The sequence below is a fragment of the Mesoplodon bidens genome, assembly GCF_964165515.1.
Source record: "Mesoplodon bidens genome assembly, chromosome: 2".
Taxonomy (NCBI): Eukaryota; Metazoa; Chordata; class Mammalia; order Artiodactyla; family Ziphiidae; genus Mesoplodon; species Mesoplodon bidens.
This window is the reverse complement of record NC_138177.1, coordinates 102,770,295-102,797,682: the sequence shown is the minus strand read 5'-3', so window position 1 is coordinate 102,797,682 and position 27,388 is coordinate 102,770,295. Positions and strand designations below refer to the sequence as shown.

Below are 27,388 nucleotides of genomic sequence, written 5' to 3'. Positions count from 1 at the left end.
AACTTTTGTACTTAATTACTTTTCGTCTCTAATATTCTTATTGCTGTAAAAAGCATTTTTGTGTGGCTCTATTTTAACTTTTTTCTAGTTCAGCTTTAAAAAAATTTTTTTTTACACTTTTTAGCAGCTGTGTCAAAATTGGACTATTAATTTTTCTATTGGTCTAGAGTAACATTTCCCAAAGTATGTTCTTTGGAATCTTAGCTATGATGGAGGAAATGCTAGTGCTACAAAGCCCTCTCAGAGAGTTTTACAATGCATATTATACATTAGAGCTTTGAGAGGGCCTTTGGTAAAGACATTTGTTAGCGTTAACTCAGGGTTTTGCAAATTTATTTGACCATGGAACTTTTTTGCTCTAAAAGATCAGTTCATATTACTTGGCATTATTCATCTACTCCCTCATAAAAAGAAATTATTTATCAGTATGTATACCAGTCATTTTTTTTGTGTAGAGCTAGGTTTGAATCATTTAGCGCATTGTTTTTCAAAATATGGTTAATTTACTTCTGGGAATATTAACATTATCTTTGCACTAGACCACAGACATTTGGCAGTCAGAGATCCTTTACTTATAATGATATAATGGCTTTCTAGCTTTTTAAAAAAGTAGTGGAACCCTTTAAATAAGTTCTTAGTGGATATTTTTAAAACAGATAAATATTTAAAATAGATTAAAAATGGATAAAAGATCTGGTTTCATTGAAATCCCGCTGCCATCTTTTTTGGTAAAATTTTCTTAGGACCACAGTCAATCTCATTCTTAGCTGTTTTAGCTTTACAATAGCAGAATTGAGTAGTTGCAACAGAGACCTTATGGCCCACAAAGCTTAAAATGGTTGCTCTTGGCCCTTTATAGTAAGAATTTGCTCATCTGTCATTAGTCTGTCTCCTTGCCATTAGTTCATACAAATGACAGGATGTTAAACTATTTAAAAGAAAACAAAGAAATAGTACTTTGTTTTATCCACAGTAATCCATTCCTGGGTGTATAAAGTTGTTAATTGTTTCATCATATAAAACCCCTTTTGTGACTGCTTAAGTATAAGCCTGCTGGGGGTTTTTTTGTGTGTTTTTTTTTGCGGTACGCGGACCTCTCACTGTTGCGGCCTCTCCCGTTGCGGAGCACAGGCCCCGGACGTGCAGGCCCAGCAGCCATGGCTCATGGGCCCAGCCGCTCCGCGACATGTGGGATCCTCCTGGACCAGGGCACGAACCCGCGTCCTCAGCATCAGCAGGCGGACTCTCAACCACTGCGCCACCAGGGAAGCCCAAGCCTGCTGTTTAATTACCATTTTTACGAAGGAAAGAACTAGCTATCATTCTTATTTAATTTTGCCGTTTGTAGAGCGATTTCCAAGCAAGCTGTTTAAAATGACAGAATTTCAAAAGTTAATGTTTTTGTAAGAAAATGCTTTTAGCATCTTTTTTCTTATTGATTCATTTGATTCAATGAAAATTTCCAAAAATAGTTTTAGAGATTTAGAGAGGTTTTTTTAGTGTTAAATATTGCTTCTTTTGCAACTAATGCATTGCATGTGGTGGTTTGCAGTGGTATCATTGGTCGTAGCAGAAAAGATTTCAAGAAATACTTATTCAACTTCATCGCTGCCATGCCTCTCGTAAGTGTTAATTCTTTAAAGATTTTTACATAGGGAAAAAATTGCATCTTACTGAAATCTTTTAGGATTTTTACTTATTAAGTTCTTTGAAGATTTATGTACTAAGTTTTTTCAAGTTTAGTTTTGTAACTTATAGTGGAGTTTTTCTGTGCGCAAACCTTTACACTAGATAGAAAAATTTAAAGGAATTATGTTTGGATCAGTTTCTTTGCGTACATATGTAGGTGTATACAAGTGTAGATGATTTTTTCTTTGACCATTAGGCCAGGGTTTCTCAAATATTTAGTAACATGCCACTAGATGGAAATAGTACCCCTCCCCAAGTTGTGACAACAAAAAAAAATGTCTTCAGTGTCTCCAAACATTGCCAAGTGGCCTGTGGGGGGCTAAGGTGAGGTTGTGGGGCAGTGAGCTGAGGGCAGAAATCCTGGGTGAGAATCATTGCTGTAGGCCATAAACTGTTACAGTAACTCGAACCACTAATGTAATGTAATGTAATGTAATTGGAATTTATTGTCCAAATTTACTAAAAATAAATGTTAAGTGGTCCAAATCATAAGTAATTTTCTTAGCTTGAGTCTTATCTTTATTCTATTTTATCGGCACGAAAAGAATTTTATTATTGTATGTGTGGGAGTAAAAGGGAGGAGCTTGATTATACAACTTAATTAATTAGAACATATGTCAGATTTAATAAAGCTTGAGGATAGACGTACATGGAAGACCTTTTAAAATAGAAAATTGAGAAAAGCAGCATTGATGTCAATCAAAGATGGAGATTCAGCAGAAGACCAGTGTTTTCTTGAGAAAATTTTTTTATAAATGTGACCTCAGAACTATGGAAGAATTACTTTTAATATAATGGTGGAAAAGAGTAGTAAAGTTGACTCCAGAAATAATCTAGAAGATGGCATTAGTTGGTATAAAACTTGTAGTAATTTTTTTAGCACATGCAAATACAGTGGGTATAGAGTTCCATTGTCTAGGGTTGTAGTGCTGGTAGCAGGAAAGAGAAGATATACTAAGCATAAATGTCAGTACTCCTAAAGTAAGTTCTTTACACTGGATAGAAAGGTGACAGATTTGCTCTTTGGCTTGTTTATATCTCCCCCCCCCCAAAAAAAGAGGTAACAAGGTGCTTCTCATAATTAATAATATTAATATGTTCTAAAATTAATTTCCAAGTAAAGGGTAATATAGCTAATTGCATTTGATTTAGCATGTTCTCTTTGTGTCTTTGGAAATGTTAAGTAAAACAGAACTGAATTATATCAATTTGTATTATCAGTTATAAAAAATTTATAGGATTTGGAGACAAAATCAATGATAGGGAAATAAATTATAATTTAGTAAGTAGAAATGAAGCAAAACCAATAATATGTGTTTGTTTGTTTTAGATTTCTCTGGTTAATAACTTCTTGAAGTTTGGGTTAAATGAGCTCAAACTGTGCTTCCGAGTAAGACTAACTAAGTACCTCTATGAGGAGTATCTCCAGTAAGTGATAACCTACTTTTATATTAAAAATACTTAAACAATAATACTTATGATATTGAGATGTAGAAGTTTTTCTTTTTTATTTGATATGTATTTCAAGAGGATTGCTCTTAGACCTAGAAGCATGTAGGGAAAGACATCAGCTATTTGGAATCTAATCCTAGCTCTTCCATTAACTGGCCAGTGATCCTTCTCCAGACTTGCATCTGCATCTCTAAAATAAATTAGGACAATCTTTAGGGCCTCTTCCAGCTCCAGATTTTTCTGTTTCTATGAATTTGCACTACATAGTATAATGTGAATTTTTTTGTTTTTAAAATCATTTGTTTTAAAGTCTTCTTCTTATTGTTATTTTAGAACTTTCACATATTATAAAATGGGAAATCTGGACAACAGAATAGCCAATCCAGACCAGCTGCTTACACAAGATGTAGAAAAGTTTTGTAACAGTGTAGTTGATCTGTATTCAAATCTTAGTAAGGTAAGTTTTTCTATTTTTATTGTTGTTACTTTGCTTATTTTTGAATCTAAGCAAATTTATATGGAATTGGTTTGATGCACATAACAGTAGCATGTAAGTATTTAATGCTTTTATAAGAAAATTATAGAGTTGTTATAATAGTTTTAACTACAGTTCCTTAATTTTTTATATTATTGGTGTGAGGTGCTTTGGCCAAGAACTGAGAATTTAGTGTCTTATAAAGATTTTATAAGAACTTTGCAGGCTGATTTCAGTAAAACGACAGAAACTTGGATTTTTATCTCTTGACCTGTGTACTTCTGGCAGTTGTTAGAAATTCATGATCAATTTATTTTTAATTCCACATTCATAACCCTAGGCTAGGACATATTCCTGCCCAATTCTCTGCTTCAGTATCTCTAATAGATCATTTAAGTAATAGTCAAAAAAATTTCACAAGATATTAGTACATTTCAGTTTTTTCTAATTACTGTATTTTCCCCCTTTCCAGAATATTGCCAAAGCTTTTGACTCTGACCTTAACTAGTTTTCTTCCTGCTGATTATGTCAGCTCTTAACTTCCTCTTCTTATCTCACCACCCCTACAGTTTTTGCTGTGGTCTTCTCATTAAGCCATCTTCTTTGCTGTTACCTCCTGCATTGGCTAGCACATGTAGAGGGCATCTACAAGACTGTCTGCCCAGCATTTCCCCCGCCACTCTTCATCTTAGATGCCCCATTTCCCATCCAGTCCACATGACTGCTCTTGGTTTGTGGTCGGAGCTTGTCTCAAACTGGACCATTTGTAGTATCTTGCCTCTGACCACAATTGATCCAAATACCCAGTTTTGAGGCAAAACACTATATACTACAAGGGGCTGGGTCACATTGTAAGAATAGGAATGCTCCCATTTCAACCATGTGGATGGAAGGAGGATAGGCAGTTCTAAGAAAAGCTATGTGTATCTATAAGAACTTCACCCCTCTTGATAGGCCCACTGCTAGGACACCTTTTCACTTCATGCCAAACTTTGTTCTTTATTTAGCTCTCTTTAAGTCTTTACTGATCCAGACTCTAGAAACTCAGACAGCTGCAAGTTGTTCAGTAATTCAGCTGCTTTTTTCCCTCTGCCCATCACCACATTTTAGTTTGTTCTCTGTGTGTGTGTAGGGGGGAGGTGCTGTATATAATATTCTTCATGTAATTCTGTAGACATTGTTGTGTATTTTTTATTACATCTTGGCACTTGAGTAAGTCCATAGCTCAGGACTTGTCACAGCTGCAGTAAAGAAAAATATTATCAAATTAATTGATTGTAGTGGTGCTATATACTACAGTATATTTAGTTTATAAAATATCTGATTGCTTGAACTCTGACTTAAATTGAGTCAGTAACTTAAGTGTACTTGAATTTTATATATCTAAGTATATGTCTAAATATATCTAACTTCTTGATAATTCATAAGACAAGAAAGAAAAGGTTCATCTTAGTACAAGCCAATTAATAAACCAAGCCACCTATCCTAATATAGTCAGAAAGGAGTGGCTATGGACTTAAAGTAAATGAACACAGTTTGGGTTTCTTGAAAAACAGTTCAAAATATGTACAACTTTTGGTATGTCAGTTGAGTTGTCTCTGTGTGAGGAGCAGTACATTAATGTATTATTTTAGTTCTAGGAGCTTGAGTTTTAGGTCAGAAAATTAGATTCATAAGCTCACTCACCATATTTCAACATATAGATGTTGTGATAAAATCAGACAACGTTAAGAGCAGAAAGAGTCTCTCATTTTTCAGGTGAAGATATATAGAAACCAGAAAAGCTGTTAGTAGATTTGGGGTTAAAACTCAGGTCATTTTATTCAGTGTCTTTATACTACATTGAGAAATTGCTAAGTAAGTAATGGCTAATTATCACAGTAGAGCTACCTTAGTTGATGGAAAGTGGTAAATACTTTTCCCAGTTGATGGTCAGTAGACATTGGTCAGGCTGTTTCCATTTTGAGTTTCTTGAGAGTAAGAACTGTGTCTTTTATGTATTCATTGAGCTGCATACTGTTCCAGTACATTATACATAGTGGGAACTCTGCATGTTGACAATTATGTGTTAAATGTTGAATAGCATTTTGTATTTAACATGTTTATTGGCTATCAGTCTAGGCAATCTAGTTCTTTTTAATTCTGAACCTTCTGATGTTTATTTTACAGCCATTTTTAGACATAGTTTTGTATATCTTCAAGTTAACAAGTGCAATAGGAGCTCAGGTAAGTTTACTTTTATTCTGTCTTTTAAATGGCTACAGTACTGGGCTGTGAATAGCTGGATGGTTTGTAAGAATTTTTATGTATCTCAAAGAATGTATTTTTTACAAGTGTAGCTAATAAAGTCTGTTTATAAAATAATACCATACTAGAGATTTTTTAAGTTTTCTAATTTAGCTTTTTAATTTTGCTTAAGCCAGACACTGGAAAATTTTTGTGGCTTTAACAACCAGAATTGCTTAAACATTGAACATACATGTATTTATTGTTGCAAAGTAATGTGTAAAAAGAAATTTGGAGACAGCTATTTTACTATGAAATTTGAATGTTTAAATACTTTTAGAGTGGCCATAACAGTTTCAAGAATATTTTATAATAATATAAATGGTTGACTATCCCATGAGCCTTATTAGGTGTCTCTCTGACATTTGTGTTAGTAAGAATGACCTTTATATTCTGAGTATTCTCGTTGAAGTCTAACTTTAGTCATTTAATATGTAGTATTATTGTTATATATTTATAACAATCATATGATAGTGTGGTTGTTTTATGTATATATGTACATGTGTATGTATATACTTTCTGTAGTTGATTAATAAATAATTTATGTAGTGATTTTTGTTCTGTTCCAGAACATTGGGGAAAGCAGTTTTTTATTTTAATTTTCATGTCTATCTTCCTAACCTTTTGATATCCCATAAGCCAGGTTTAATCATTCTTAAAACTTGTTTTTACTGTAAACAAGTGAATAGGCTTAATGCCTCTTATCGGTATACTGTAATATTTTGATGGTGCTTATTACATGTTTATAATACTTAAGCATTATATTTATATTTAAATATATCTCCATGTGTTCATATTTTCTGATTTTGTATTTCTTAGGTGAAAACTATGTTTTAGTTATCTCTTTTGCCCATACTTCTAGTAATTGTTGAAATGCATTGAATCAATCATATTGAATTTAAAAATAATACACACTATATTCCATACACACTGAATAAAAAGATGAGTAAGACACAGTTCCTACTGAAGAGGGATTATGATCTGGTGAAAGGGTAGATATTCAAACAATTGTAATGCAGAGTGATAAGTCCAGTAATGGAGGTGTGGAAATGTATTTATTGTCCAGAAGAATTGGAGGTGATATTTACGCTGCTTTGAGGATGATGAGTAGGGCCTCCATTAGACATGTCAGGCTTGCCAGACATAAGAACAACTTCATTGAAAGGCATGTTCAGGAAACAGTTATTTCAGTATGGCAGAACATAGGATATATATATGGGAATGAGGGAAGTACTTTCGATGAGCTTGGAAAGGCAAGCTTGAAGCTTCTCTCTTAGAAGGGTCAATGCGTGATGAGTCACTTTACCACATTAGAAAGTACGGCAGCTAGAAGCAAGACGCAGAAGGGAAAGGCAGATTGAGCTCATTTGGGGGAATTGAGCTTGAGGTTCTACAGAGTAGTAAGCTTCAGATGTACAGTAAGTATTTGGAAATAACATCTTGGATTCTTAAGAGTGATGGGATTAGAGGTATAAATTTGGGAGAAAGGAGTGAAAGAGGAAACCTCAGGGAGTATTAACATTCAAAGAGAAGGCAAAAAAGAGGTTTGCGAGTTATTGTGGAATTAAGAGAGTATCAAGAAGAGTTCCATCAGAAGAGTTTTAGGTGCTGTAAAAGAAAGAGTGAGGACTACAGTTAGGAGTTTTTAAGTGAGCAAATTTGGGAGAGCTGGGGAAAGAGTGGTGGGAGGAGGAGTAGACGAGTAGTAAAACCAAAGAAGACCCAGTGTGTAATTTCTCGGAAAAGAAACAATTAAGGGAAAAAATGAGTCAAAAGAGTAATTTCTCTCAAAGTAACTGGAGTTAATTATAATAAATTGTGAGTGTTGCCTTCAGTGAATTTATTATATCCTTGACCTTTGTATATCTTTCTCTCCCAATAATAACAGGGCCCAGCAAGCATGATGGCCTACTTGCTTGTTTCTGGGCTATTCCTAACTCGAATTAGAAGACCCATTGGTAAGATGACAATAACTGAGCAAAAGCTTGAAGGAGAGTATAGATATGTTAATTCTCGGCTCATCACAAACAGGTGTGTACAAATGTATTAAATGTAATTGGCTGTACTAAAAATTCCTTTGTATGGATACTGAAGTCCTGTAAGCTGACTCTAAAAAGTCTAGTAACACTGTTACTGAAATTATGTCTGTGTGTATTTACTTCTTTTGAAAATATACATTATGAAGGATATCAGTTTTATAAAGTAGTAATCCTCTACGTTTCTAACCCTTTTTCTTGTTAAACCGTTTAGTATCCCTGATTTACCTCTTCATGTCTTCTATTGACTAACTTTCTGTTGATTTCACTTTAAGCAAAGTCAAAAAACAATTTCAATTCAAATCTACCTCTTCAAAGAAAATTTTGTCTCAATTTATCCACAAATGTTTTTTGTTTGAGACTATATTTGGAATACTCAGAGTTAATTCAGTCTCACTGCATGTGTCTCTACCTATTTTCCAGACAGTTTAAAAATCCGAAGAAGTATTGGGCGTTGGAGCCAGCCTGACTAGTTTCAAAATCTACCTTCTCCACTTACCAGTTATATATGACTTTTGGCAAGTTATTTATAGCCTCACTTTTCTTGTTGATGCTAGGTAGATAATATAGGGTTGTCATGAGGATTAAATATGAAATATATATAAAGCTTCCAGCACTGTTTTTAATATGTAGCAAGTGCTCAATAAATTTTCTTGCATATTGATGATGTGTCAACCTTAGGTCATCTTGAGGGTCCTAATATTTATTTACTACCCTGTGTTGGCATTACAAAATTATTTAGGAAATTATTCTTTTAACAGTTCCCTCTTCCTTTATTTCCTTGGATTGCTAAAATAGTACCAATTCTAAATAGGGTTTTTGTGCTGTAGGGAGACAGAAGAATAGAAGGTTGAGTAGAGCGGTGATCTGCCAAGTGAATGAAAGATGGTATCAGCTAGGATGCTTTCCATTGCAAGAAACAGAAAACCCTGACTCAGGTGGCTCCAACAATAAAGACACTTACTACTTCACATAAAAACTCTTAAAGATAGAGCAGTACCAGGCGCAGCATGATTGGGGTGTCTGGGTCTTCTCTTGGCTCTGTCCTCCTCTGTATGTTACCCTTTTCCTCTGGCTATTTCTTTTTGTGATCACAAGATGGCAAAAGCAGTTTTAGATCTCACCAGCCCTCCTCCCCTGCAAAAAGTCCAGAAACAAAAACAGACCATTTCTGCTGTCTCTTTAAGAGAGCAAGGAAACTTCGCCAGAAGCCCCACAACAGACTTTCTTTCACATCTCATTGGCCAGAATTATCACTAAAGCAATTACAGCAAAATGATTGGCTTAGACCATTGGGAACTCTTCCCCTGTGGGTGGGGTTGAGGCCATTCCTCAACCATTTGGATGCATAGAAAAGGAGAGAGAACTTTAAGAAAATTGGGGTTCTCTTAGGAGGAAGGACATGGAAGAGAATAGATGTTGGATAGGCAGTTGTCAGTATTCTGGGATGTTCTGTTCTTTCAGGTTTTAGGTTTAGGCTAAAACGTTCAGGAGAAGTAGAATTATCACCTCATCTTTCTCCACTGACTTAAATGTGCAGATGAAGTAAAAGGAAGTAAGAAAAGAAATTATAGATATAGAATTGTGTTAAACTGGGATTCTGATACCCTGGGGCCCTGTATTATTGTGTAAAGGAAATTGTGAAAGGCAGGTCAAACACGAAGCAACTTTATGGAAAGTTAATTTTACTTGAATGGGTTGAGATAGGGGCTACCTTGTTTTTATGATGGAAAAAAATACAGGTACATTTTGGACTAGAATATAAAACTCACATAAATTTTTAAGGGAAAAAGGAGACTTTAAAGAAATATTGTGTGTTTATTAAGAGCTGTTATAACTGTGCCTTCTAGATGCCTATGTAAATCTTTACTTTCCTCTGCTGTAAGAGGTACTTTGCTGGGAGAGTTTACATTATACTGAATAGAGTGGAAAACTAGACTTTAGTGTCAGATATGAGTTATAATTTCAGCTATTTGACTTGCCAGCTCCATGACTTCTGCAAATTTAGTTAACTATATTTAACCTTTCTTCATCCGTAAAATGACCCTTTTTTCCTAGTTAAGATCCTTGTGGCCCCTGTGTACCCATTCACATCAGCTCAAAGGAATAGGAGTTGCGAGGCTATGCTGGGGTTCCAAGAATAAGAACAACTGTTCAGCTAGGCCTCTTGGGAACTGGCACTGTGAGGCGGGCAGGACTTAGTTTGCTGTTCTGTCTTTTAAAGGCTGTATGCCATGGCATCACTACCTTATTTTTTTTCTAACTGTTGTTTTCTCCTCTCCCTTCTGGTTAGATCTGAACTCAGTTTGTAGTAATGGCTGCCCTAGTCCTGCCTCCCTATATGTCATGGCAATTTCCTTCTTACTTCTTATTTCTTATTATATTTCTTATTTCTTTATTCACATTTCTGAGAATTAACCCAGCACATCTTTTCCATATGCAACCTATGTCAGTAGTGCAGTCTGTGATCCAGTCAGGTGTGTATTCCTGTGCTCTGATCAGTTGGGCTAGGTACAGATAGTGGCTTGAGATGTACCCAGTAAGCTCATAGTCACAAAATGTCCAGTTATATACAAATATTCAGTCATTAAATATGGTATTTCAGTTATTTTTCAGGATTAGGTAACATTAAAATTAATTGCTAAATTATTTTCTTTAATAGTGAAGAAATTGCCTTTTACAATGGAAATAAAAGAGAAAAGCAGACAATCCACTCAGTCTTCCGAAAACTGGTAAGATAACATGTTGGAGGTTCATGTGTTTATGGAAAAAAAATTGGGGGCCTTTGCCAAGATACATACATATACCTTTAATCTTTAAAATATTTATTTTTTAAATAACTAACTATGAAGAATTTTTATACTGTGTTTTCCTAAAAACTATCAAATCAATGTATTAAGCTGTCCAACTATAAAAATGGGTAGGTTTTATTAACATAATTGTCTGTACTTTTAAAGCGGTTACTTAGGAGTCTTATTTAGTGATAAATTTAGTGATTATTACAGAAAGAATTTGTTCCTATAGCATTCATGGAAATACTGTGAGCACAGTTCAGCAAACATTTTCTGTAATGGGCAAGATAATACATGTATAGTTTAGGCTTTTCAGGCCATATGGTCTCTGCTGCAACTGTTCAACTCTGCCACTCAAGAGTAACCATATTCTATATGTAAATGAATGGATGTGGCTATGTTCTAATAAAACTTGATTTACAAAAATAAGTGACAGGCTGGATTTGAACTGTGGGCCATAGTTTGCTGACCCTTGATTTAGAATATAAACGTTGTTTCTTATGAAAACTATACCTTGGTTTTTATTTACTTGCCACTTGGAAAATTTGAATTTAATTAATTTTATTGATTATTCATTCAAAAGATATGGAGCACCATCTAGGTGTCTGTGCTTGTCCAGGTGATTAGTGTGGTAACAGTGGTGTGTGTGATGGGCCACATCCTCCCTTTAAGGAGCTTACATTTTAGTGGAAGTCTCTGAAATTAAATACATATTTGAGGTGATTTTTAAAGGTTAAAGAAGTTATTTTAAATTATTTCAGAAATTGAATTTTTGCCTTTTTTATATTTAACATGACTGAACTTTGATAGTATTCACTGATAAAATGCATTTAAGGTAATGTTCTAGGGGACTGCTGTTAACTAGTTCGCTCTTCACATGGCTTGCCCATGCTTATCCTTTAGATTTCAGCCCAAAAGTTAACACCTTTTTGAGGCCTTGTCTTCTCTGATGGCCTCCACCAGTTATTTTCCCATTTTAATGATCTGTTTCCTTAAAAGCGTACATTGTGATTTATAATTATCTTGTTTGTTTACTAGTTTGTCTCTTTCATTAGTATGTGAATTCCAAGAGCTCAGGGACCTTGTCTGCTTTATTCATTGTTGTATCTCCAGCATTGAGCTCAGTATGTAACGTCTGTCATTCATTGAATACATGTTCCAGCCATTGTTCTTTTACAGAAGATATTAAGAGCAAGCTACCCTGTACTCAGGAAATCCACGTTTTAGTGGGGGAGACAATAAACAAGTAAACAACTGGATATTTTACAATATATGATTTTAGGTTGTAGTGAATTTTGTGACCCAAAATAAAATGGAATAAAGTGGTAGAGTATGATGGGGGCTGTTGCCTAGCTATTTTAGGTAGGGGATGGCAAGAAGGTCTTTCTTGAAGAGGTGGCATTTTATCAGAAACCCATATGAAGTGAGGGAGTTAGTCACAGAATATAAATATCTAGGAAGACAATAATCCTGGCAGAGGGAACAGCAGGAGGAAAGCCTTAAGGTAGAAGCATGTTTGAGGAACCAATATTTCTGGAGCTCAGTGAGAAAGAGCAAAGTAGAAGCAGATGAGGTTTAAGATAGAAACCAGTGCCGGATCATGCAGGGCCTTGAGTAATATGATAGATGGAAAAGTCAAGAACATTAAAAATGCAGAATAAAATATATTTTTAGACTTGTAATTTTGAGATAATGCATGCTGAGATTAAAGCTACAGACTCGGGCTGTGCAGCATCATTAGCGCTTGGTTCAAATTGAGTGTAATATAATTCTTAGAGAAAGCACAGACCAGAGGTTTCCAACTAAGGCAAAGCATTGAGTGCTATTTCCAGACAGCTGGTGTTTCACCTAAATTAGCTCATCTTTCTGTTCTTTTTCTTTTGATTATTGATCAATTTTAACATGTATGTATCTGACAATATTATGAATACAGTATCATTGTACTGTTACATGCAAGGGACACCACATTAATATTCTTTAAGTAGTTTCCATTCTGTTTGCATAAAGATGGTTTCATGAAGTATTTGTTTGGCACCTGTTCTGTGATCAGCATTGTGCTCAATGAAATGTGATATATAATGTAATCAGAGATCACAGGCACTCAGTTAATATTTGTTGAATACAAAAGTTACTTAGTTTCTTTTGTCCTCATGGTAGATTCACTTTTTTAATATACAGAAAGTATATATATTTTTTGTTTTTGCTTTCTGCCAGGTGGAGCACCTACATAATTTCATTTTGTTTCGGTTTTCTATGGGCTTCATTGATAGCATAATTGCCAAATGTAAGTATGCTTTAAAAGAGATAGTGGAATGGAATTTGTGGGAAAAGTGAAGTATTGTTGATGTTTTTAAGTCTTAACTGTTTTGTTTCAGATTTCGCCACTGTGGTTGGTTACCTAGTTGTCAGTCGTCCTTTCCTAGATTTGTCTCATCCTCGACATCTCAAAAGCTCACATGCAGAACTTCTGGAGGTAAAGTGATAGTAGTCATACTCAATTGAAATTTTAAATATAACAATAAAGAAAAGCTCGTTTTAATCTTAGAAATATAAGTGAAAACTAATATTTATTTCTATGTCAGGATTACTACCAAAGTGGAAGAATGCTTTTGCGAATGTCTCAAGCTCTGGGTCGAATAGTTTTGGCTGGCCGTGAAATGACAAGATTGGCTGGGTAAGTAAGATTAGTAATAATGAGCAATTGCAGAGAATAATTTTTTTCAAATATGTTATCCTTAATGATTGTGCCCAGTTGAGGTTGAGATAAGGGGCAGTGAAGCCCCGTATTTCTTGCTCTTGCAAGCTGGTTTTGATAGAAAATTAGGAAGATTTTCTTTGATAGTGAACTTTTCATGTTTCCTTAAGATAGCTTTTTGGAGCCTTAAACTAGGTTAGTTGTTCTCAAGCTGTCTGTTCTGTGGACACTGGTATTCAGTAAGCTGGGAAATGTTGAATTGTGGCAGTCTTTCCTTGATTCATAGAAAATTAAGTTAGTGAATAGAATTTTCTCGTTTGAACTTTTTTGTTCCCTACCATACTTTTTTTTTCCTTAGTTCTTTGATACCTGGCAACTCAGCAAAAGATAAACAAGGATGAAGTTGACTTTAATGAAAAAAATGAAAAGTTACCTTATGGTAGCTGTAGGTCCAGTTGTAAATATGGTCAGGGTGTCTAGTAAAATTGTTCTTAAACCATCAAATGGAGTTAAATATTTCAAAATTTCAGGGTCTAATATAAAGGGCTTGGTATGGTGTCAAAAAAACTATAATGTAAAAAAAAAGCACTGTAAGTTTCAGGTCATCTGAAGAAATTAGATGTCTTTGGATCTTTCCCAGGCCTGTGATTAGTCTGCCTATTTCCTCTGTTCCTTCTTTACTCCTTTGGCAGTTAAGGTCTTCATGGCAAGATAGAAGAAGTTATAAACTACTATGAGGAGTCTCTCTCTTGAGAATGCTGACATTCTTCCTACTTGTTAATAACTTTCTCATGCCTTTACAGTTCTTATCATATGGGATGCTTCTGTTCCTTTAGGAAGTTTCTGCTTGTTATTCACAGAATGATCCTGTTTGCTTCTCTGGTTAGACTGCTTTCTCTTCGACCATCATATCATTCTTCTACTCCTCAACTTCTTGTCGTTAGTTTTGATTTCTATCACCACAGTGATTTCTCTCTAATATTAATAACACTTCATCGTTTTCCCTCTTCAGAGGAAGAAAGAGAGGAATCCTTCAAATTCTTTCATGTTTGCAGGGAAGTAGTGTGCGTTTGGCATACTTAAAATAAATGATGTCCTCAGAGAGAAAAGCCAACTTTATCCAAGGCTTTATAACTCACTCCAGCAGGAACTCAGGGTCCACGCTTCCTGGACCTAAGGAATGCACTAGCATTAGTCCTTTTATAGTATTTACTAGAAAATTCCTTAAAATTCTAGTGGCAGAGAGCCTTCTTGATTTGCCTATTAATGAAGTATCTGTTGAGATGGGATCCTATGAGACCTCTTTTCTTAGCCACGTGTTCCTACTCTCCTATTGAAGCATAATAATAAAACGTGTACTGTCACTAATACTTCATGTTGATGAGATGTCTTTTAAGTTATCTTATTTAAACTAAATGATAAGTTTAGAAACTTGAGTTAGATTTGTATAAAGTAAAAAATACGAACTTAATGTTATATGTCAGTTATATTCAAATAGATAAATAATAAAAATTAAAGATATAGCCTTTGGAGTTTTGATTATGACTTCTTTTTTTTCTTCAGCTTTACTGCTCGGATTACAGAATTAATGCAAGTACTAAAGGATTTAAATCAGGGCAAATATGAACGCACCATGGTCTCACAACAGGAAAAAGGTAAATATGAATGCACTAGGTCACATATTATAAGTTTTTGCTGACATGACATGATGCTTTAATACTGATTTTTCCATTTAATGTATTGAAGGAGCACAAGGCATTCCCTTGATACCTGGTGTTGGAGAAATCATCAATGCAGATAACATTATAAAGTACGTACAGAAAAGGGTTCTTTAGCACCATAAACATCTGTTAAACTACACAGTAGCCTTTCTCTTACAGCTACATCTGCTTAGTGTTTAATGTAAAATTATTCTCTTTTTATTAATTTCCTCTATAGATTTGATCATGTTCCTTTAGCAACGCCAAATGGAGATATCTTGATTCGAGACCTTAATTTTGAAGTAAGTTTTTACATGGTTATATAAAAGCTTAAATCATCTTCAAAACGTGAAATGAGGAACTGTTGTCTGAATATTTAAGATAATTTTAAGGCTTCACTTAGTTTCTGAACCCACAAAATTGCTTTAAAAAGTAAGCCTTTAAAATAAAAAAAAAAAGTAAGCCTTTATAAAGGAGGACTGCCTTTGATTAAGGTAGTCATAAGGTACTGTAAATTTCCAGTTACAAGATAAATAAGTACCAGGGATGTAATGTACAACATGATCAATATAAAAACACTGCTGTATGTTATATAGAAAAGTTGTTAAGAGAGTAAACCCTAGGAGTTCTCATCACACACACATTTTTTTTCTATTTCTTTAATTTTGTATCTGTATGAGATGATGGATGTTCACTAACCTTACTGTGATAATCATTTCATGGTGTATGGAAGTCAAATCCTTATGCTGTACACTTTAAACTTAGACAGTGTTGCATGTCAATGATATCTCAATAAAACTGGAAGAAAAATATAAAAAGTCTTTGAAATAGAAATTTATTTTTCTTATTTGACAGGACTTTAAAGTTTCAAATACTACTATCAAAAATCTTTTGCAAATAAAGTCCATCTGAAGAGAGCCATAGAAGATATAGATAATTGGAATCTCTGATGTAAGATGAATATTTAAACATGCAAATATAACATTAGTCTCTTTAAATTAAAATAATTTACCATTTGGTAGTATTTTGATGGTATAGGAGGATCTGTACCTATAAAAACAAAACATAGATTTTCATATTACTGATGAAAACAGTGGAAGAGCAGCACAATAGCACTGCAGATTGCCACTCACCCAAGACACATAACATCTCGAGCCAAGTGAATCGTGATGCTGATCAATATAGTCTGTCAGCCAAATGGGAATATGGCAGGCCAAATTAAAAAGAAAAAGCAAAAGATGAGAATTATTGTTATTGTATGATTTTATAAGACTCTTGCAGACTTAAGGGTTACTATTTAGGTTATGTGTCTATTGTGACTTTACGAATAGTCCACATCTGAAAATCTTGAAGATTAGTAACAGATGTCTATCATGTGGGCTGTCTCTCCAGTTCCAGATACCATTACTCTAGAATAACACTGTCCAATAGAACTTTCTGCCATGATGGAAATGTTCTATATCTGCATTGTCCAGTATAGTAGCCACATGTGGATATTGTATTCTTGAAATATGGCTAGTACAGTTGAGGAACTGAATTTTAGATTTTACTTAATTTTAATGAATTTGACCTTAAATAGCCATGTGACTAGTGGCTATTGTATTGGACAGCACAACTCTAGAATTCTCTACATGCTTATGTTTATGGTCCTCTGTAATTTATGTTGTATATGGAGATTCTTTTCAACTGCTGTTATTGAAGGAATGTTGTCTGATAGTTTATAAAATAAGGAGTATAATTATTGGATTTGTTTTCAAAGTGTTATAATTATAGGTAAGTCTTCAGTTTTTCTACTCTTAGTCATGTATATTTATTATGTACATCTCCACTTTCTTTTTAAGGAACTGTAATAATGAAGAGTGTTGGTTATGCAAAGTACTTTGGACTTATTCAACAATGAGTATTATATATTGTCATGTTTATTTTGAAGCCAGGAAACAAAAAGGGAAGTACAGGAAATGTGAATATAGTTGGTAAATATTTAATGGCACAAGTATTACAGAAGTGTTTTCTCATTTAGCTCCAGGTGCTGCAGTCAGAGCTACAGCTCTAGGTGCTGCTTTGCTCCCTTGGCAAAGTAGGTGGCCACCTACAGGGCTTGATTTCAGGAATAAAACAGAGCTCAAAACTCCACCTTTGATAGATTTCCAGTAGCCCCTTTATTGTCACTACCCAAGAGTAAAAAGGGCCATGATATTTCTCCATTGAAGAATCCTCTTAGCCCTTTCTCCTACTTTCCCTCACTTGTGTCTTTACACAGACATAGAATACGCCAACAATACAGATGCACACATGGCTTGAGCCTAGTGAGGAGAGATTTGTGATCTGTATGTACAGCCACATGGAATAAATAGATCATGATTATGGTCTGTGATATGCTCACTTTGTCATAGTGTTACCACACTAATGCTGTCCCTTTTATTTTAGTCCAAAGCCGCCCTTCCCTTTAAAGCCTTTATGTTTGAATTTTAGTATACTTCTGGCCAGTCCTGATAACTTCACTCTTTTAGTCTCAGAAAGGACCTAACTTCTTTGCTCTTATTTTGGGTTCATTTTGGAAAGTCTTATTTTAGTTATCAGTTACACCCCTGCTTGTTTAAGTTTTTTTACTCTGTGACCATGTTCTATATCACTGTTGTCTATTCTGTGATTCTTGTATTGTTTTCTCCTCCACTTGGAGCTGTTTCTTTGACTTCTGTACTTTTGGTCCACTGTTATCAATTCCTCTTCTGTCTCTTTCTGACTTAGGGTATTCTAAGTTAGACTTGGCTTTTTCTCATTTATTTTGTCTTTCTATCATTTTTTTAACATTGTTTTGTTTTTTAATTCAACAAACATCCATCACTTCTTTGTAACATCTGATTGTTTTCTATCCATCTGGCTTACTTGAAAATAAAGAGTCCTTTCTCCTGCAAAGAGGCATGATAAAACTGAGACTTGGCCATCACAAATAAATGTGTCCTACTTTATGATCATTTTGCCTTTTGGGTTACCTAATAATCAAATAATGTAAGCTTCTTTGAGATAGGAGATTTTATATCTTATTCCTTTATAAACTCCCTCAGCAATGGCATATTTATATAGACTGGAGAAACCCTAAGAAATAACTACTTGTATGTTATAATGTGGGCATTAAAATAGTACTTTGTAACTTACTAAAATTTTTACCTTTTCAGTAAGTGAGCATATTTTAATGTTTAAAGAAGCCTAAGTTAATCTTCGTAAACAGCACACTTTCATGTAATCTCTCTTTTATTTAAGTCATATTTATGTGTAGAATATTTTGATGTTTTATTATAGTAAATTCATAGGAAGTAGGATTTATCAAGAAGTGATATTTCGGGGGGAATTTTTTTTTTTTAAATTTTCTTTTTTTTTTCTTTTTTTAATTAGTTTCTGCTTTATAACAAAGTGAATCAGTCATACATATACATCTGTTCCCACATCCCTTCCCTCATGCATCTCCCTCCCTCCAACCCTCCCCATCCCACCCCTCCAGGTGGTCACAAAGCACCGAGCTGATCTCCCTGTGCTCTGTGGCTACTTCCCACTATCTATCTACCTTACGTTTGGTAGTGTATATATGTCCATGCCTCTCTTTCGCTTTGTCACAGCTTACCCTTCCCCCTCCCCATAGCCTCAAGTCCATTCTCAAGTAGGTCTGTGTCTTTATTCCTGTTTTGCCCCTAGGTCCTTCATGACTTTTTTTTTTTTTTTTTTAATTCTGTATATATGTGTTAGCATACGGTATTTGTCTTTCTCTTTCTGACTTACTTCACTCTGTATGACAGACTCTAGGTCTATCCACCTCATTACAAATAGCTCAGTTTCGTTTCTTTTTATGGCTGAGTAATATTCCATTGTATATATGTGCCACATCTTCTTTATCCATTCATCCGATGATGGACACTTAGGTTGTTTCCAGCTCCGGGCTATTGTGAATAGAGCTGCAATGAACATTTTGGTACATGTCTCTTTTGGAATTATGGTTTTCTCAGGGTATATGCCTAGTAGTGGGATTGCTGGGTCATATGGTAGTTCTATTTTTAGTTTTTTAAGGAACCTCCATACTGTTCTCCATAGTGGCTGTACCAATTCACATTCCCACCAGCAGTGCAAGAGTGTTCCCTTTTTTCCACACCCTCTCCAGCATTTATTGTTTCTAGATTTCTTGATGATGGCCATTCTGACTGGTGTGAGATGATATCTCATTGTAGTTTTGATTTGCATTTCTCTAATGATTAATGATGTTGAGCATTCTTTCATGTGTTTGTTGGCAGTCTGTATATCTTCTTTGGAGAAATGCCTATTTAAGTCTTCTGCCCATTTTTGGATTGGGTTGTTTGTTTTTTTGCTATTGAGCTGCATGAGCTGTTTATAAATTTTGGAGATTAATCCTTTGTCAGTTGCTTCATTTGCAAATATTTTCTCCCATTCTGAGGGTTGTCTTTTGGTCTTGTTTATGGTTTCCTTTGCTGTGCAAAAGCTTTGAAGTTTCATTAGGTCCCATTTGTTTATCTTTGTTTTTATTTCCATTTCTCTAGGAGGTGGGTCCAAAAGGATCTTGCTGTGATTTATGTCATAGAGTGTTCTACCTATGTTTTCCTCTAAGAGTTTGATAGTTTCTGGCCTTACATTTAAGTCTTTAATCCATTTTGAGCTTATTTTTGTGTATGGTGTTAGGGAATGATCTAATCTCAAACTTTTACATGTCCCTGTCCAGTTTTCCCAGCACCACTTATTGAAGAGGCTGTCCTTTCTCCACTGTACATTCCTGCCTCCTTTATCAAAGATAAGTTGGCCATATGTGCGTGGGTTTATCTCTGGGCTTTCTATCCTGATCCACTGATCTATCTTTCTGTTTTTGTGCCAGTACCACACTATCTTGATTACTGTAGCTTTGTAGTATAGTCTGAAGTCAGGGAGCCTGATTCCTCCAGCTCCATTTTTCGTTCTCAAGATTGCTTTGGCTATTCGGGGTCTTTTGTTTTTCCAAACAAATTTTGAAATTTTTTGTTCTAGTTCTGTGAAAAATGCCAGTGGTAGTTTGATAGGGATTGCAATGAATCTGTAGATTGCTTTGGGTAGTAGAGTCATTTTCACAATATTGATTCTTCCAATCCAGGAGCATGGTATATCTCTCCATCTATTTGTATCATCTTTAATTTCTTTCATCAGTGTCTTATAATTTTCTGCATACAGGTCTTTTGTCTCCTTAGGTAGGTTTATTCCTAGATATTTTATTCTTTTTGTTGCAATGGTAAATGGGAGTGTTTTCTTGATTTCATTTTCAGATTTTTCATCATTAGTGTACAGGAATGCCAGAGATTTCTGTACATTAATTTTGTATCCTGCTACTTTACCAAATTCATTGATTAGTTCTAGTAGTTTTTCGGTAGCATCTTTAGGATTCTCTATGTATAGTATCATGTCATCTGCAAACAGTGACAGCTTTACTTCTTCTTTTCCAATTTGGATTCCTTTTATTTCCTTTTCTTCTCTGATTGCTGTGGCTAAAACTTCCAAAACTATGTTGAATAAGAGTGGTGAGAGTGGGCAGCCTTGTCTTGTTCCTGATCTTAGTGGAAATGGTTTCAGTTTTTCACCATTGAGGACAATGTTGGCTGTGGGTTTGTCATATATGGCCTTTATGATGTTGAGGAAAGTTCCCTCTATGCCTACTTTCTGCAGGGTTTTTATCATAAATGGGTGTTGAATTTTGTCGAAAGCTTTCTCTGCATCTATTGAGATGATCATATGGTTTTTCTCCTTCAACTTGTTAATATGGTGTATCACATTGATTGATTTGCGTATATTGAAGAATCCTTGCATTCCTGGAATAAACCCCACTTGATCATGGTGTATGATCCTTTTAATGTGCTGTTGGATTCTGTTTGCTAGTATTTTGTTGAGGATTTTTGCATCTATGTTCATCAGTGAATTGGCCTGTAGTTTTCTTTCTTTGTGACATCCTTGCCTGGTTTTGGTATCAAGGTGATGGTGGCCTCGTAGAATGAGTTTGGGAGTGTTCCTTCCTCTGATATTGTTTGGAAGAGTTTGAGAAGGATGGGTGTTAGCTCTTCTCTAAATGTTTGATAGAATTCGCCTGTGAAGCCATCTGGTCCTGGGCTTTTGTTTGATGGAAGATTTTTAATCACAGTTTCAATTTCAGTGCTTGTGATTGGTCTATTCATATTTTCTATTTCTTCCTGAGTCAGTCTTGGCAGGTTGTGCATTTCTAAGAATTTGTCCATCTCTTCCAGGTTGTCCATTTTATGGGCATAGAGTTGCTTGTAGTAATCTCTCATGATCTTTTGTATTTCTGCAGTGTCAGTTGTTACTTCTCCTTTTTCATTTCTAATTCTATTGATTTGAGTCTTCTCCCTTCTTTTCTTGATGAGTCTGGCTAATGGTTTATCAATTTTGTTTATCTTCTCAAAGAACCAGCTTTTAGTTTTATTGATCTTTGCTATCGTTTCCTTCATTTCTTTTTCATTTATTTCTGATCTGATTTTTATGATTTCTTTCCTTCTGCTAACTTTGGGGTGTTTTTGTTCTTCTTTCTCTAATTGCTTTAGGTGCAAGGTTAGGTTGTTTATTCGAGATGTTTCCTGTTTCTTAAGGTGGGATTGTATTGCTATAAACTTCCCTCTTAGAACTGCTTTTGCTGCATCCCATAGGTTTTGGGTCGTCGTGTCTCCATTGTCATTTGTTTCTAGGTATTTTTTAATTTCCTCTTTGATTTCTTCAGTGATCACTTCGTTATTAAGTAGTGTATTGTTTAGCCTCCATGTGTTTGTATTTTTTACAGCTCTTTTCCTGTAATTGATATCTAGTCTCATAGCATTGTGGTCAGAAAAGACACTTGATACAATTTCAATTTTCTTAAATTTACCAAGGCTTGATTTGTGACCCAAGATATGATCTATCCTGGAGAATGTTCCATGAGCACTTGAGAAAAATGTGTATTCTGTTGTTTTTGGATGGAATGTCTATAAATATCAATTAAGTCCATCTTGTTTAATGTATCATTTAAAGCTTGTGTTTCCTTATTTATTTTCATTTTGGAAGATCTGTCCATTGGTGAAAGTGGGGTGTTAAAGTCCCCTACTATGAGTGTGTTACTGTCGATTTCTCCTTTTATGGCTGTTAGTATTTGCCTTATGTATTGAGGTGCTCCTATGTTTGGTGCATAAATATTTACAATTGTTATATCTTCTTCTTGGATCGATCCCTTTATCATTATGTAGTGTCCTTCTTTGTCTCTTCTAGTAGTCTTTATTTTAAAGTCTATTTTGCCTGATATGAGAATTGCTACTCCAGCTTTCTTTTGGTTTCCATTTGCATGGAATATCTTTTTCCATCCCCTTACTTTCAGTCTGTATGTGTCTCTAGGTCTGAAGTGGGTCTCTTGTAGACAGCATATATATGGGTCTTGTTTTTGTATCCATTCAGCCAATCTGTGTCTTTTGGTGGGAGCATTTAGTCCATTTACATTTAAGGTAATTATCGATATGTATGTTCCTATTCCCATTTTCTTAATTGTTTTGGGTTCGTTATTGTAGGTCTTTTCCTTCTGTTGTGTTTCTTGCCTAGAGAAGTTCCTTTAGCATTTGTTGTAAAGCTGGTTTGGTGGTGCTGAACTCTCTCAGCTTTTGCTTGTCTGTAAACGTTTTAATTTCTCCATCAAATCTGAATGAGATCCTTGCTGGGTAGAGTAATCTTGGTTGCAGGTTTTTCTCCTTCATCACTTTAATTATGTCCTGCCACTCCCTTCTGGCTTGTAGAGTTTCTGCTGATAGATCAGCTGTTATCCTGATGGGGATTCCCTTGTGTGTTATTTTTTGTTTTTGGCTTGCTGCTTTTAATATGATTTCTTTGTGTTTAATTTTTGACAGTTTGATTAATATGTGTCTTGGCGTATTTCTCCTTGGATTTATTCTGTATGGGACTCTCTGTGCTTCCTGGACTTGATTAACTATTTCCTTTCCCATATTAGGGAAGTTTTCAACTATAATCTCTTCAAATATTTTCTCAGTCCCTTTCTTTTTCTCTTCTTCTTCTGGAACCCCTATAATTCGAATGTTGGTGCGTTTAATGTTGTCCCAGAGGTCTCTGAGACTGTCCTCTGTTCTTTTCATTCTTTTTTCTTTATTTTGCTCTGCAGCAGTTATTTCCACTATTTTATCTTCCACCTCACTTATCCGTTCTTCTGCCTCAGTTATTCTGCTATTGATTCCATCTAGAGTATTTTTTATTTCATGTATTGTGTTTTTAATCGATGCTTGATTCATCTTTGGTTCTTCTAGGTCCTTGTTAACTGTTTCTTGCATTTTGTCTATTCTATTTCCAAGATTTTGGATCTGGGAAATAGAATCTTGGATCATCTTTACCATCATTATTCTGAATTCTTTTTCAGGTAGACTGCCTATTACCTCTTCATTTGTTAGGTCTGGTGGGTTTTTATCTTGTTCCTTCTCCTGCTGTGTGTTTTTCTGTCTTCTCATTTTGCTTATGTTACTGTGTTTGGGGTCTCCTTTTTGCAGGCTGCAGGTTCGTAGTTCCCGTTGTTTTTGGTGTCTGTCCCCAGTGGCTAAGGTTGGTTTAGTGGGTTGTGTAGGCTTCCTGGTGGAAGGTACTATTGCCTGTGTTCTGGTGAATGAGGCTGGATCTTGTCTTTCTGGTGGGCAGGTCCACGTCTGGTGGTGTGTTTTGGGGTGTCTGCGGACTTTTTATGATTTTAGGCCACCTCTCTGCTAATGGGTGGCGTTGTGTTTCTGTCTTGCTAGTTGTTTGGCATAGGGTGTCCAGCACTGTAGCTTGCTGGTCGTTGAGTGAAGCTGGGTGCTGGTGTTGAGATGGAGATCTCTGGAAGATTTTCGCCGTTTGATATTATGTGGAGCTGGGAGGTCTCTTGTGGACCAGTGTCCTGAAGTTGGCTCTCCCACCTCAGAGGCACAGCACTGACTTCTGGCTCCTCAATTTGGAATGATTTGTTGTCTATTCATGTATTCCACAGATGCAGGGTACATCAAGTTGATTGTGGAGCTTTAATCTGCTGCTTCTGAGGCTGCTGGGAGAGGTTTCCCTTTCTCTTCTTTGTTCTCACAGCTCCTGGGTCTCAGCTTTGGATTTGGCCCCGCCTCTGCGTGTAGGTCGCCGGAGGGCGTCTGTTCTTCGCTCAGACAGGACAGGGTTAAAGGAGCAGCCGCTTCGGGGACTCTGGCTCACTCAGGCCGGGTGGGAGGGAGGGGCACGGAGTGCGGGGCGAGCCTGCAGCGGCAGAGTTCGGCGTGACGTTGCACCAGCCCGAGGCGCGCCGTGCGTTCTCCCAGGGAAGCCGCCCCTGGATCCCGGGACCCCAGCAGTGGCGGGCTGCACAGGCTCCCGGAAGGGCGGTGTGGACAGTGACCTGCGCTCGCACACAGGCTTCTTGGCGGCGGCAGCAGCAGCCCCAGCGTCCCACGCCCGTCACTGGGCTCCGCGCTTTCAGTCGTGACTCGCGCCCGTCTGTGGAGCCCCTTTAAGCAGCGCTCTTAATCCCCTCTCCTCACGCACCAGGAAACCAAGAGGGAAGAAAAAGTCTCTTGCCTCTTCGGCAGCTCCAGAGTTTTCCCGGATTCCCTGCCGGCTAGCTGTGGCACATTAGCCCCCTTCAGGCTGAGTTCTCGCCGCCAGCCCCAGCCTCAGCTTCCAGCGCCGCCCGCCCTGGCGGGCGAGCAGACAAGCCTCTCGGGCTGGTGAGTGCCGCTCGGCACCGATCCTCTGTGTGGGGATCTCTCCGCTTTGCCCTACCCAGGTATGTGGGGAGTTTCTTGCCTTTTGGGAGGTCTGGGGTCTTCTGCCAGCATTCAGTAGGTGTTCTGTAGGAGTTGTTCCACGTGTAGCTGTATTTCTGGTGTATCCGTGGGGAGGAAGGTGATCTCCGCGTCTTACTCTTCTGCCATCTTACCCGGAAGTCTCGGGAATATTTTTATTGGTAAAGATATGGTGGTTCAAAGCGTTCGTTGCCCCAGTAAAGCAATCCAGGATCCTCAATAATAGAGTGTTATTGGGACTTCCCTGGTAGCACAGTGGTTAAGAATCCGCCTGCCAGTGCAGGGGACACTGGTTCCAGCCCTGGTCCGGGAAGATCCCACATGCCGCGGAGCAGCTAAGCCTGTGCTCCACAGCTACTGAAGCCTGTGCCTAGAGCCCATGCTCTGCAACAGGAGAAGCCACCACAGTGAGAAGCACACCGCAGCAAAGAAAGCCCGTGCACAGCAATGAAGACCCAATGCAGCCAAAAATAAATAAATAAAATAAATTTATATTAAAAAAATTTAAAAATAGAGTGTTATTAACTTAATAACTGGTTTTCAGTGAAAATTACCCTTGGCTTTTAGTCTTAATTCAACCCAGAAAAAAAATACATGTTTTCACAAATCTTTAATTTGGAAAAATTATCACTGGCTTACCATAGCTGATGTCATAATTGGAAGTTTTGTCCAACATTATCAAAAGCCACGGAGTAAAGAAAAGTTAATGCTGAGTCTAAGACATTTGTGCGTAGAAGACTACCTAAGGATTTCAGTAACTCTAGTTATTATTTATACACATCATTACAAACTTGGTTTTTAGGTTTCCTGGCATGTTGCACCAAATAATGTGGAGGGGTATTGGGTATCAGTGAAAACCACAAAAAGCAGTTAGGTGCAGAAAACAGTACATATGGCTAACATTACCTAAATAAATCAGAGTGATAGGGAACCATTTAATTAATCGTTCTCTGAACTTTAAGGTGCTCCTAGGGGAAAGAAACACTTTTATAGTAGAGTACAATTATATATAATGTATTACTAGGAATATTCACTGTATTCAACTTTATAGGAAAAAGAAATATGTATTTAGAAGAAGTCCATCAAAATAACTCTTTAAAATAATTTCTCAGAAAAAAAGACAAATACCTGGAAAAGTCATTCAGAATAGCTCATTCTCTAATACACAATATAAAATTTACCATTTTAACTATTTGGAAGTATACAATTCAGTGGCATTAAGTACATTTAGTGTGTTGTGCAACCATCACCACTATCTTCAGAACTTTTTCATCACAGCAAAGAGAAACTCTGTACCCATTAAACAGTAACTCGTTTCTCCCCGCCCCCCCTTAGTCCCTGGTAACCTCTGTTCTACTTTCTGTCTCACTGAATTTGCCTATTCTGGGTACCTCATGTGAATGGAATCATAATATTTGTCCTTTTGTGTCTGGCATATCTCACTTAGCATCATGTCTTCAGATTCATTCATGTTGTGGCATGTATCAGAATTTCATTCCTTTTAAGGCTGAATAATAATATTCCATTGTATGTATATGCCACATTTTGTTTGTTCATTTATCCACTTGGGTTGCTTCCACTTTCGACTATTGTGAATAACGCAGAAGGCTCTGCATTCCATCAGAAAAAGTTCTTTCACTGGCTTACAGCACCCTATAGTGTTTACCTGCCATTACCCTACCACCACCTCTGACCTCTCTGAGCTCATTTCCTACTACTCTTCCCTCCTGCTCATTCTTCTTCAGCAGAATCCTTTCTGGTTTTTGAATAGGACAGGTACATTCCTGCCTCAGCCTTTGTAGCTACTTTTTGTGGGTAGGGTTGGGACTGCAACAGTCCCTCCAAATAAACTTCTGGTTTACTCTTTCTTTCACAGCTTTGCCCAGTTGTCATTATCAGTGAGGCCTGGCCTGACCACCTTAAAAATGCAACCCCCCCCACAGTTTTTTTTACCTTTATCTATTTTTTCCCTGTAGCACTTATTTTCTAACTACTGTTTAATTATTTATTATGCATGTTCCTTATTGTATATCTCTCCCACTAGAATGTATACTGGTAAGGGTAAGGATTTTGTTGTGTTTTTTTGTTGTTCTTTGGGTTTCTTTGGTTTCTTTTAATCACTAATGTACCTGCATTGCCTCGAACAGAGCCAGACACTGAGTATTCAGTACATATTCATTGAATTAAAAAATAGGAACCTAAGGCTCAACAGTTTAAAAAGGCAGGTTCCACAGCCAGGGTAACTCATATCTCTCTGTTGTCTTTTCCTGCTGTGATACGTTGCTGTGTGAGTTACAATTATGACTCAGGTTTTTTGATTCATCACCAGGTTGATTAACTCAGATAAGACCATAAGCTTAGAAATCAACCACTCTTGATATTTTTCATTTAACTTTACGTTGTTGCAGAGCAATTTGGTGGCACTTATAAATATTTATAATACAT

At 36.3% G+C, this 27,388-nt stretch overlaps 1 protein-coding gene across 2 annotated transcripts in view; it reads left to right on the top strand.

Moving 5' to 3' along the window:
• Positions 1 to 27,388, top strand: part of ABCD3 (ATP binding cassette subfamily D member 3) — a 90,283-nt gene that overhangs the window by 40,706 nt on the left and 22,189 nt on the right. Inside the window, exons 5-17 of one of the 2 annotated variants that reach the window (XM_081222789.1) lie at positions 1,553 to 1,622; positions 3,020 to 3,117; positions 3,475 to 3,598; positions 5,786 to 5,842; positions 7,791 to 7,933; positions 10,601 to 10,670; positions 12,945 to 13,014; positions 13,106 to 13,203; positions 13,313 to 13,404; positions 14,989 to 15,080; positions 15,172 to 15,235; positions 15,364 to 15,427; positions 15,981 to 16,076. In XM_081222789.1, the coding sequence (XP_081078915.1) occupies positions 1,553 to 1,622; positions 3,020 to 3,117; positions 3,475 to 3,598; positions 5,786 to 5,842; positions 7,791 to 7,933; positions 10,601 to 10,670; positions 12,945 to 13,014; positions 13,106 to 13,203; positions 13,313 to 13,404; positions 14,989 to 15,080; positions 15,172 to 15,235; positions 15,364 to 15,427; positions 15,981 to 16,037 (1,099 nt within the window). In that variant the 3' untranslated portion in view covers positions 16,038 to 16,076. The remainder of the gene's footprint in view (positions 1 to 1,552; positions 1,623 to 3,019; positions 3,118 to 3,474; positions 3,599 to 5,785; positions 5,843 to 7,790; positions 7,934 to 10,600; positions 10,671 to 12,944; positions 13,015 to 13,105; positions 13,204 to 13,312; positions 13,405 to 14,988; positions 15,081 to 15,171; positions 15,236 to 15,363; positions 15,428 to 15,980; positions 16,077 to 27,388) is intronic. The other variant, XM_081222788.1, reaches the window with a different exon arrangement.